General features: G+C 32.8%; 2 protein-coding genes across 2 annotated transcripts in view; both read left to right on the forward strand.

Moving 5' to 3' along the window:
- LOTGIDRAFT_173469 (hypothetical protein) overlaps positions 1 to 6,899 on the forward strand; it is a gene marked incomplete at both ends in the record, with an annotated part of 40,475 nt that extends 33,576 nt beyond the window's left edge. Inside the window, 7 exons of the mRNA XM_009051203.1 lie at positions 265 to 321; positions 2,988 to 3,218; positions 3,537 to 3,767; positions 4,178 to 4,294; positions 4,625 to 4,779; positions 4,930 to 4,931; positions 6,814 to 6,899. Of these exons, the coding sequence (XP_009049451.1) occupies positions 265 to 321; positions 2,988 to 3,218; positions 3,537 to 3,767; positions 4,178 to 4,294; positions 4,625 to 4,779; positions 4,930 to 4,931; positions 6,814 to 6,899 (879 nt within the window). The remainder of the gene's footprint in view (positions 1 to 264; positions 322 to 2,987; positions 3,219 to 3,536; positions 3,768 to 4,177; positions 4,295 to 4,624; positions 4,780 to 4,929; positions 4,932 to 6,813) is intronic.
- A 3,258-nt stretch (positions 6,900 to 10,157) lies between these two features.
- On the forward strand, positions 10,158 to 10,835 carry LOTGIDRAFT_173470 (hypothetical protein; the record flags this gene model as incomplete). The annotated part of the gene is made up of 2 exons (XM_009051204.1): positions 10,158 to 10,398; positions 10,618 to 10,835. 2 exons carry the CDS (start codon positions 10,158 to 10,160, stop codon positions 10,833 to 10,835), a joined length of 459 nt encoding a protein of 152 aa, XP_009049452.1.
- Positions 10,836 to 12,049: the final 1,214 nt, after the last annotated feature.

A 12,049-nucleotide genomic window follows, 5' to 3' on the forward strand; every position in this document is an offset into this window, starting at 1 on the left:
TTACTGTAAATCTAAAAGGTCCCAATACAATATCCTATTTAGAATCTCTTTAAAGGATATTTTCATAAAGGGAATCAGAAGGGATGAAAATGAAAAGTGCATTATGAATAAATCATTTAAAATATTATTTTCATTCTAATCTGTGTTAGTTTTTCTTTCGTTTAATGAAATATCGCCTTCTTTAATACAAGCAGCCATTTTGTTTTGAGAAATTAAAGTATTTTTAAATGTCCTGAATTTGACATTCATATAATTCTATTACAGGTTGAAATTCTTCAAGTTGCCCAATCATTAGTATCTACTACAGAAGTACCATCTGAGGTAAGAAGTGTCCAGTTGGTTTTTTGCTTCCAATTAATTCATGGTGAAATTTAGAATTTGTTAGGGTTTATGTTTGGTCAAGAAGTGAGTGAAATAATGTTGAAATATGACCACATCTGACCAAATAACCCCTGCAATCAAACTTTCTTTGTTGCAAAAATCAAAATATTGATGACACAGTGTCAGTAATATTATAACTTCTCTCTAAGTTTCCTTTCAATTACTTCTGGTGTGTTATTCTTTAATTAAAAATGGCTACAGCCTGTCTCTATCTAATGTTGGAGTTGGACAATATTTTTACTTCATTAAGTGTTGAAAGAAAATGAAGATTAAAGAAATATTGAGTGGGTATTGGTTGAGGATTTATCTGACATCAATCTTGGGGGGAAAGGAGGGTTTGATTCTTCTAAACATACATCAATCTCGGGGGGGAAAGGAGGGTTTGATTCTTCTAAACATACATCAATCTCGGGGGGGGGAAAAGAGGGTTTGATTCTTATAAACATACAGGCTCATGCTTATACCCGTATTTAATTAGAGAATTGTCTGAAGAACTATCTGATGTCTTATGGACTGGATTGTCTTCTTTTGTTTAGTTATGATAGCAATAGCACTAATTTTGATAATTATTAAGTATTTTATGATGTCATGATTGCCTGTAAAAATAATTAGCAGCTTTTGGGAAAATGCTTAGTTTTGATGAAATTGCATGAAACACAGATGTCTGATTGAGAATTGGAGTGGTGTAAATTCACGTTATCATTGTCTTTTATACACATATAATCCCTTTAATAAGACATATATGATCTAAAATTAGAATTATGTAAATCAATGCTATCAGTCTTCCTGATACACATAAATAGTATAGAAAAACACATTACCATCCCTTTAATTGGTAGTAGAAATATTAAGAAGACCAACTCAAGTATGGCGGAAAATTATGAACAATTATGCTATTATTATAGTTTCTGATATATAGATAGTTTGAAATATGAGGAAAATTTCATGAAAACTGTAATTCAGAAATAAGAAGGAACTCCTGATTCAGAGATGTAATCAATATTAAATTGTATGCACCATGTTTGATCAGTATAATCAAAAAGGCCAATACGCAATTATTTCCTTTCAAACGAGTTGGAAACGAGATCCCTGGCCAATTTCTGCCATTGTTACTTGGGAGAAAGAACGACACAATAAATTGGCTATAGCCATTCTGGTTTGTTTACTGAAGTTTGAGAACATGAAAAAGGTTTAATGGAGAATTGAATAGTTGTCGAGTCGACACCATTCAATTTCTATTGATCGTTAAAATAAGTGATTTATACACAGATTTTTAATGCCAATGATTATCTCGATTATGGCTTAGTCGTGTTTTACTGAAATTTCTCTTTAGATTACACTTAATTTCACTCGTTCTGTTGATCAAATGTTGGGTTAGGTTGCCTCTGGGGATACTCTAGAGACAGTACAGTTCATTAGATGGTTAAGTACATTGTCTCAACTATGAATTCTATACTCTGAATTGATCCAATTGATTTCTTATATCTTTAAGTCAAATTTTAGAAAGAAAAAGAATGAAACAAGTATTTTTTACAAGGATAACAACTAAGGTTCTCAAATTAAGTCTTGTAAAGATTTCAACACTCTATTCAACTATGCCACAGCCCACTCTGTTCTTCTTATTTCTACTGGCCAGATAACTAATTTGGAACTGATCTGTAAAATAGACTGTGACATCTTTCGTTAGTTTGATTTCTCTGATTTGTTACTCTGGCTAACGAAATGAAAAATAACACTTCTATTTTAAAGTAGGTCAGGAAAGTTGTGCACTCAAATTGATAAAATCCAAAATCTAGAGAAATGTGCCCCAACATTATCTGAAAGTTTTAACTCAACAAATTATAGTGCCATTAATATAAGCATTATAAGATGTCACTATTGTAAGAATCAAAGACGTCTGATTGAAAATTGGAATAATGCAAATCAATGTTATAAGTATGCCTGTATTCCCTGTTTAGAAAACCTCTGTACAATCCCTTTAACTGTAATCTTAGAAAATAAGGTTTCTCTTGTGGCAGTAATCTTCTTTGCGGTATTTAGAAATCTCAAGTGGAGTTGAGTAGAGTTTAGTATTATCCACCAAACATCAAAGACATCTTGGTTTGTGGCCATTGATTTCTGTGTATTGATTTCTTTTGTTGATGGAGCACTTAACTCTTCAATACCCATGTTTCCTGCTGCCATATTGTACTACAAGAAAAAAACTAATAGTAGTTGGAATCAATTTCTGTTTTAAGGAATGAAAATCAATCTTCAAACGCCCACAATCTGATGTATCTCTGTCTGTTCACATTTGTGACTATTCTTGAAAGAATTTGGTTTTGTATTAATTAACATAAATTAAAGCTCATGTTTATGTTAAGTTTTCAATTCCGCAATATTGTTCTGTCCAAATGATGTAAAATATGTGAGGAAATGTTCCATAGAAAATTATCAACAACAAACTATCCTGTGACAAGTATCATTATAAGGACATGATGTATGATTTAGCATTTCTATAAAAAGCCTGTTAAGCTACTGAGGGAAAATGATGTTCTCCAATTAACTCCTAGTTTTGGAATTTTTCTTTGCATTTTTTTTATTCTGCAAATGTTTGTGTTTTTCAGTTGACGAAAACATCATTATTGAAGGCTTTAGAAGTCTTACAGTCCCTTTATGAAGAAACAGAGTCATTATCAACCAACCTTAAAACTGGTTTTCCTGATTTGTTAACTCTTGCTGTCCGGGCTGTTTCTAACATCATGCAAGCTGTATTACAATCTCCATTAACTCCGAACAACAGAGGTTTAAAGATGGTCACAAGTGAAGCTTTAAGAGTTGTGGATAGCTTAGTTAAAGTATGACAGATATCAAGTTAATTTTCATCTTGCATGTAATTGCCCATCAAGTAACAATAAAAACATACTTTTAATATATTTTTATTTTAAGACAAAATAAACATCATATTTTACAAAGATAAAAACTGTACAAATTTATAGCCCAGTCAACTGTAATAAGAAGGAAAGATGAGTTAATGCTGTAGTAAGTTTTGAATTCTACTTTGTGTTCTTTGATTTTATTTGGAATTATGTGGCCACATGTTCCTTCCACTCTTTGCATTACTATCTTTGTTCCAAATTTCTATATAATTTCTGATTTTCATTAATGAATTTTAGTTGGAGCTGCGACATCATAGTATTGGAGAGGAACCAATAAAAAGAATGGCCGAATTTGTATCTGTCATTGCTACCCATTTCTTAACTGGACAGAAACAGAAAATTGAGATTAAAGATGCCAGTTTCATTATTCCAAAAGTTACAGCAAATGACACAGATTCTTGCTACCAAGCTCACATGACTACATTTACACAGAATCCGTTTGGTTACAATGAAAGATATTCTTCAAAGGTAGATAACTCTTGTTTTTTTTTCTATTTTCTTAAAGAAATATGAAAACATGATTTTTTCTCAATCAATTTCTATTTTCAATCATACAAATTTTTATATTTGTTGGAATTTTTCATCACCTTTAAAGAAATTTTATTGCCCTAAGATTTCATTTTTTTACGATGGAGCCAATCTGTTGTTGAGTTTTTGTTACGGGTACATATTATGGTCAGTGTAATAGTTTGCTGGTAAATAAGGGGAGCTGTGGTGGCTCAGTGAGTTAGACACTTGCTGACATGAGAAAAGCAAAGGCTAACTCCCTTGTCTTAGCAAAATTTTTCTAAATGGACACAACATAGGGTGGTGAGTCCATATTAACACTAACAGGTGTAAAAAAGTAGGATGTAAAACTCCTCTTTGTTTCATTTCAGATACAATCACAGGTTGTTTCATTAGATATTTATAGTTGTCAGGGCAGGCAACCAGTTATACAAAATTTAGATGACGACAATCTGGTTGAAATCTGGATTCCAAGAAATAAAAAAGAGGTGAGCTGAAGATTTGAATATGGCTGTATAATACCATCTCTTCTGTCAGTCAGTTGGCCTCAAATATCCTGTCAGGTAGAGAAAGAGGCAACCGGTTTTTATCAGAATTTTATCAACTTTGATGTTTACATTTATATCAACAAGATCTTGGACAACTGTGAATATGGGTATAATGAGATAAATACTTTTGGTGTTAAAGTAATTCATATACTGAAAACATGTTAAAAATAGACATTTCTGGATGGTTAACCATTTTTTGTCAAATTCAGCATGAGGCATTTTCCTTGGTGTAGTTACAACCTTGAAGAAAGTATATTTTTTTCACTGTAGCCTGATAGTTCTAGTCAACATCTATTGAAAAGAAGTGTAATGAATGTACACCAGTTTAACATTACTAAGGAAAATCTAGACCTATCTTTGTTCATAACACTGGAATTAAATCTAATACAAAATGGCCGACCGTTCCCGCTTGCTGTTCTTATTGGGTAAGTCATAATTATTTATTTTTTTGTGTTGAAGCTGTGGTTATTGTTAGATGTAATGTGGGGATTTTGTACTTGTTTATTGGCTTATTTTTTTTTTAGTTGTTATTCGGATTTTTTGATTTTTTAGTTGTTATTTTTGATTTTTTTTAGTTGTAAGTAATTTTTTTTTTTTTAGTTTTTATACGCCCACATGGCACAATTCTTGACTGATTTGGATGAAACTTGGTATGGTTGTTTGTAATCACCCAAGGATGAACCCTATTGAAAATCAGACGAATCGAAAAATATTTACTATGAGTTATTGCCCTTGTTGTTGAAAACGCGTTCAAATTTTAGCTTGTAAACACTCTAGAAGGCACAATTCTTTTGACGAAACTTGGTATGAGTGTTGGTAATCACCCAAGGATAAACCCTATCGAAAATCAGAAAAATTGAAAAATATTTACTATTAGTTATTGCCCTTGTTCTTGAAAACGCGTTCAAATTTTAGCTTGTAAACTCTAGAAGGGACAATTCTTGACGAATTTTAACGAAATGTGGCTTGAGTGTTGGTTATCACCCAAGGATGAACCCTATTGAAAATCAGAAGAATCTAAAAATATTGAGTATAAGTTATTGCCCTTATTCTTGAAAAATCGTTCAATTTGTAGCTCATAAAAACTCTAGAAGGCATGATTCTTTCTGGATTTTGACAAAACTTGGTTTTATTATTCATTATTGCGCTGAAAATTGAATATTTGTCTTCTAGAGTTTTCACAAGCTAAAGATTGAACATGTTTTCAAGAACAAGGGAAATAACTCATACTCAATATTATTCAGTATTGCCCTAAAGAGTTCAAAAGAAGTGTATGACTGAAGGTTGAATATTTCATACTGGTGATTGTTACTGTAACTGCTAGATATCTATGATCAAAATCAAAGCTGCCAGTGAGCGTATATTACCTTGCCTGGCAAGCTATCTTTTTAAGTTGTAAGTAATTTTTGAGTTTTTTTTAGTTGTAAGTAATTTTTTAATTTTTTTTTTTAGTTTTTTAAGTTGCAAGTATTTTTTGAGTTTTTTTTTTAGTTTTTTTAAGTTGTAAGTATTTTTTGAGTTTTTTTTTTAGTTTTTTTAAGTTGTAAGTATTTTTTGAGTTTTTTTTTAGTTTTTTAAGTTGCAAGTATTTTTTGAGTTTTTTTAAGTTGTAAGTATTTTTTGAGTTTTTTTTTTAGTTTTTTTAAGTTGTAAGTATTTTTTGAGTTTTTTTTTTAGTTTTTTAAGTTGCAAGTATTTTTTGAGTTTTTTTAAGTTGTAAGTATTTTTTGAGTTTTTTTTTTAGTTTTTTAAGTTGTAAGTATTTTTTGAGTTTTTTTTTTAGTTTTTTTAAGTTGTAAGTATTTTTTTAGTTTTTTTTTTAGTTTTTTAAGTTGCAAGTATTTTTTGAGTTTTTTTAAGTTGTAAGTATTTTTTTAGTTTTTTTTTTAGTTTTTTAAGTTGCAAGTATTTTTTGAGTTTTTTTAAGTTGTAAGTATTTTTTGAGTTTTTTTTAGTTGTAAGTATTTTTTGAGTTTTTTTTTTGAGTTTTTTTTAGTTGTAAGTATTTTTTGAGTTTTTTTTAGTTGTAAGTATTTTTCGAGTTTTTTTTAGTTGTAAGTAATTTTTGAATTTATTTTTTTTACCGGTAATTGTAAGTTTTTTTTAGGGTGTTATTTTCCTGTTGTTTTTAAATTTGTTTGAGAAGAAGACAGAGTTTTGATTTGATTTTGGAGTAAATTTGTCTACACATGTAGATCTCAGCTGTTTTGGAGTTTATAAACACCTAGCAGGCAACAATCTAGCTCACTACCGACTGAGCTATTTCACTGTCCTAGCAGACAACAATCTAACTTACTACCAACTGAGCTATTCCACTGTTACATTGATCCAGTTTGATTAATAACTTGAGGTTTGTCTGAGGTGCCTGAAATTTTAGCTCAAACCTAATAATAGAAGGTGAGCAAAGTTTCAGGTGTATCAGCTGAACTTATATATCTTCTTTACTCTGATTTATGTAGCCAGGGTGTGTGATGGCAATGAATTGCTTCTGTTGTATTTCGAGAAGGGAGAGTTGTTTTTCCTCATATATACAGACCTGGGATGAAATGAATACTTCATTTAGAAATTTGAAGAAAAGCTCTTTGGTAGTCCTGATTGGCTGGGTAGTATTCTTCCGTTAATCTTCGTTATATTTCATCATTTCTGGAATAAGATGAATTAATAACTCAGTCACAAGATTTCTTAAACTTAAAGATACAGTTTTTATATTCTTGTTCTGGACAGATAAATGATGTTCTGCATGGGAAGATGCCAATAAAAGGAGATTTGTTTGGCTAATATATCAGCTACAGTTATTATCATTTTATTTAAGTTTTGTATATTGAAAGATTAAAGAAAGGTCCTGATATATATCTGTATATTATATAAGAAGGTAAAGACATCAGAGAAAGTCAGTGTTAAATGGACTTTAAAGGTGTCTGATTTTTTATATGCCCACATGAAATGTGAAACATATATTGATGTAGCTTATGTCTGTCCATCCACAATTGCCGGTAAACACTCTAGAAGGGACAATTCTTGACTGATTTTGACGAAACTTGGTGTGAGTGTTTGTTATCACCCAAGGATAAACCCTATTGAAAAAAAACAACCAAAGTAATTCCAGTATTCCATAATCTTGTCCAAAGCATGACATCATCAGGAAGTAATTATTGTAGAGTTGTGGACTCCTCAAGTACCATCAGGTGTTTTGAATAGAGTAAGCCTGGTCTAATCTATATGGGTAAAAATCATGATATACATTCAACAAGATCAATTCATGAGTTCAGTTTTTACTTGTAAAAACTCTAGAAGGCACAATGTTTGACAAATTTTGACAAAACTTGGCGTGAATGTTCATAATCACCCAAGGATGAACCCTATTTAAAATAAAAAAAAATTCAAAAATTTTCTGGAATAATGAAGAAAAGCGATTAATGGCTGCAGGTATAGAAAATAAATTGTTTTAGACTATTATATACTATAAAGTACAATGACAATGAAAATGAAAATATTTAATTCTGTTAGATCACTCTACATCATCGGTGGGGTCAAGTCGACCACGAACAACTATATCCTGTAGATTTTTATTTTTCGAATAAGCTATGACTAATTTTTTGTAAAAAATAGTGGGAAATTTATTTTGTAACTCTGTGTAGTATCTTTTGATAATTCGGGATGCTTGGCAAGAAATGTTATTGAATGGAGCAACAAATGGGATTATTTGAGAATCAAACTGTATATTTAGTCCACAGGGTGAAATAGTTTTTAGTTGATTCATCCAAAAGCTCTCCCTGTATAGTCTTGAACTTTTAGGGTTGGTGTCTTCTTCTGCGATGACCTTTTCAATGGGCGCCACCTTCATATCTGCGAGGGAATGGTTGAGAGAGTTGAAATGGTTCCCAATAGGTTTATCCAGATGATGGGAGATGTCGAAACGATGGCCGTTAATTCTTTCTCTCAAAGAGTTTTTAGTTTCGCCTACGTATTGTAAATGACATTTGTCGCATGAAATTAGGTAAATGATATTTGTGCTGGTACAAGAAAGCTCATCGATAATAGGGAAATGTTTACCGTTATGCTTATTAGAGAAAGAATTGGTTGTTGAAATATGCTAGCAGGTTCTACATCTTGTAGATCTGCACGGCCATGATCCGAAAGATTGATTAGAGTTTACCGGAACGAGGATTGTGTTCCGATTCTCAATTCTTGAAAGAGTTTTGCTTTTAATGCTGCGGAGATATCATTTTGAATATCCCCGCTCTCGCAATTTCTTAAAGACTAATTAACACGCATCATCAAAATCCTCTATTCTGGTGCAAATTCTACGAAACCGTAAAAAAACGATTTTATTATGCCTGAAAATGTATGTTTAGGATGAAAAGAGCTTTTCAATAAAAGTTGGTGGGTATCAGTGGGTTTGAAAAATACTTTAATATCAGCCTTCCTAGTTTCATTAAAATCCGGTCCTTTGAATACTGTTGTGTTGAGAAAGTCCATGCTGTGATCACTTATATATCACTGTTAATTTGATTGATGGGTGATGGTTATTTAGAATTTCGAAGTATTGCCAGAATTCCTGAATAGTATGTTGCCAAATTAAAAATATGTCATCCAAAAAACGTCCGTAGAAAAGTGGTTTGAAAGGAGAGATCAAATCAATTTCGCGTTCCCATTCAGCCATGAATATATTGGCATAGCTTGGGGCAAATCTCTTACCCATTGCTGTTCCTGAAGTATGAAGATAAGCCTTACCGTTAAAATAAAAATCATTCCGTTTTAAACAAATTTCGAGTAATTTAAGAATTTCAGAATCGGGCCCTTTTGGGTCAGGAGTTCTCTCAAAGCAATTTTTTACAGCGTTCAAACCGGCTTCGAAGTCAATATTGGTATACATGCTACTAACGCCCATTGATATGAAGAAGGTATTTTCCGGGATTTCTAAACTCTTTATTTTTTCAACAAAATCGGATGTGTCTTTTAGATATGATGGATGTTGGCACGCTAAGGGTAACAAAAAATGGTCAATGTATTCTGAGACTCGATAAGATTCGCTGGAGCAGTCTGAAATGATTGGTCGACCCTTAAGTATAGTGTTCGGTAAAAACCATTCTGTTTCCGGGTTCTTATGGATCTTCGGGAGATAGTTGTATTGTTTATCTGAAATAATTTTGTCATTCAATAATTTTTTTAAAATGTCATTAATCACACTGCTGGTTTCTTTAAAAATCGGAGCATCTAAAATTTGGTAATGTTCGCGTATGTTTAATTGATTTTCAACTTCTTTAATGTAATCTTCACGGTTTAAGATGACACACAAGCTTCCTTTATCACTTTTCCGTATGATAATATTTTTATCGTTCTTTAGGTTGTTTAAAATGGTCCTTTCAGCGCGCGTCAAGTTGCTATTTTCTTTTACCAATGGTAAGAGAGAAGTTTGAAATCGCATGTTATCGCAAATTTCTAAAATATCAATATGTATTAGGGCATCTGGTGGAGTCCACTCTGATTTTTCCACAAACTTCTTCCGGGTTCCTCTACCAAGGGTTTTTCTGTAAAAATAGGCCAGTTTTATTAATCGTTCGAATTTGCAAGTGGCATCTAAAATTTTGTCAATGGATGAAGGCACTGCCGTGGGTATAAATTTAAGGGTTTTGTCCAATAGACTTTTTTCCATTACAGATAATGATTTTGAGCTCAGATTCACTACTGTTTTATCCAGTTTCGGTCCACCCCCCGCATCTAGTTTAAATGGGCCATCCAGTGAGAAAATACATTCTTGGCTGTCATCTCTGTCCAATGAATATTATCGTTTTGAACTTTAATGGATCCGGAGTATTCTGGAATGGTAGTGGTATTGGTTGGTGGTTTAGCTGTGATAAGTTCATTGAATTTTGATAGGTTCTTGAAGGCTCCAGGACATGCTCGTTTTAAAGATAAAGAAACTGGTATCGGTGTGACATACAGGGAGGCTTTTGGAAACTTGTTTCGGACAATTGACAGCAGTTCCAACATTTGGATGTGGATGAAATTACCATCTTCTTGTTTATCATTTAGACCTACATGTACTATTACTTTATTTAGTACTTGACTGGCTTCTGCTTTAGTGATGATAGACTTCAAATGACAGATTCATGCGCCTGAAAAGCTCTCTATTTGGGTTTCTGAGGTGCCTTCTGGGATACGGCCTAAATTTGACGATCCAATGATGAGAATAGGTTTGGATGGTTTTGGTAGATTGAATTTGGATTTATCACTCTGTCGGGTATGAACGCGTGGTTTAGTAAAGGGTCTAGATGATGCTGGCTGGTTGGTGACAGAAGAAGTTGATGATGAAGAAGATGGGGTGAGTGTCTTATCAAAAGTAAGAGACCTGCGAGGTGATGCTGAAGAAGATGATGAAGACGATGCTGCAGAAGAAGACGGTGCAATCGTAAGAGACCTACGAGGTGATGATGAAGAAGGTGCTGAAGAAGACGGTGCAATCGTGAGAGATCTGTGAGGTGATGATGAAGTAGATAGTGTATTTATGTTCATTATATTTGAAGTGGAAAGCAAACTAGTAGGTTGGTCTGTAGGTGAATTCGGTAGAGAAGATCTTCGGCTTGAGATATGTTTTCGTTTTGAAGGAGTTTCAAAAGAGGATGGAAAACTTGTTCGGGAATATGATCTGTTCCGTTTTGGTTTCCCAGTGGATTGTGGCATGAAACTAAATCTGTTTTTGGTAGTTGGAGGAAGAGATACTTCTACCAACTCTACATTGCCTACATCCATATCCTCAAGTACTTCTGAAGCCGTATTTTTAATATCTGCCAAAAGTGATTTGAACTGTTTGACTACAGTTTGTTGTAAACGAGATTTATAAACTTTCCTAGCCCAATTTAAAGCAGATGAAAAAGACTCAATTTGTATGTTTGTTTGAGTGTGATTTGATCAAGTCTACTTTAGTTTTTACCAGGAATTATAATGATTTTTAAGAGCCGAAAGAATACTTGTTGCCCAAGTTTGATTAATTTTTTCAATCGCCAAAGAGATGATGGGATTTTTTAGAGCAGGTTGAATGAACTCATTCAGATGAGAGACCTTTTTCGAAAGGCCAAGACTTAAAGAACCATCCAATTGTTTTGATACCGCATTGATATGGTGAAGGCATTGCAGAAGTTGGTAGAACATTCTGATCGAAGCGGCAGATGTTTCTGATAGTCCAGATTGTTGATTGTTGGTTTTTATTGTGGTTCTGTTGGTGGTTTCTAAGGATATTTTGGCCCTGTCTGTTTCTGTGCTGATTAAAATGTGATCTATTGTTCTGTCCATTGCTCTGTCCATGATGCGGTCGTCTTTCCATCCTGTGATATTGGCCTCTGTTGTTAGGGTAGTAGGGTTTTTGACGAGGGATCTGCTCTTGCCAAGCATAGGGGTTATTATAGGGACGTGGGTTGTACGAACGTGGATTATGCAGACGAGAGTGGTAAAAATTTTCCTGCCAATGGTCGGGGTGAGAATAAAAGTTGCCATAGTTGCTCATGATAATTGGTAACAAGAATAATAACAATATGTATGTTAATGATTTGGAAGGAAGGGGTAAATTGTGGCGTAACAAAGCAAGGTACACAAATAATATTTATTTGTGTGTAACAAAAATATGAAAAAACAAAAAACTTACAACAAATAGAATAACAAAAAATGAAAAAACTCCTCAAAAACGCAATTGCAATT

Source organism: Lottia gigantea, assembly GCF_000327385.1.
Source record: "Lottia gigantea unplaced genomic scaffold LOTGIsca_160, whole genome shotgun sequence".
Classification (NCBI taxonomy): domain Eukaryota; kingdom Metazoa; phylum Mollusca; class Gastropoda; family Lottiidae; genus Lottia; species Lottia gigantea.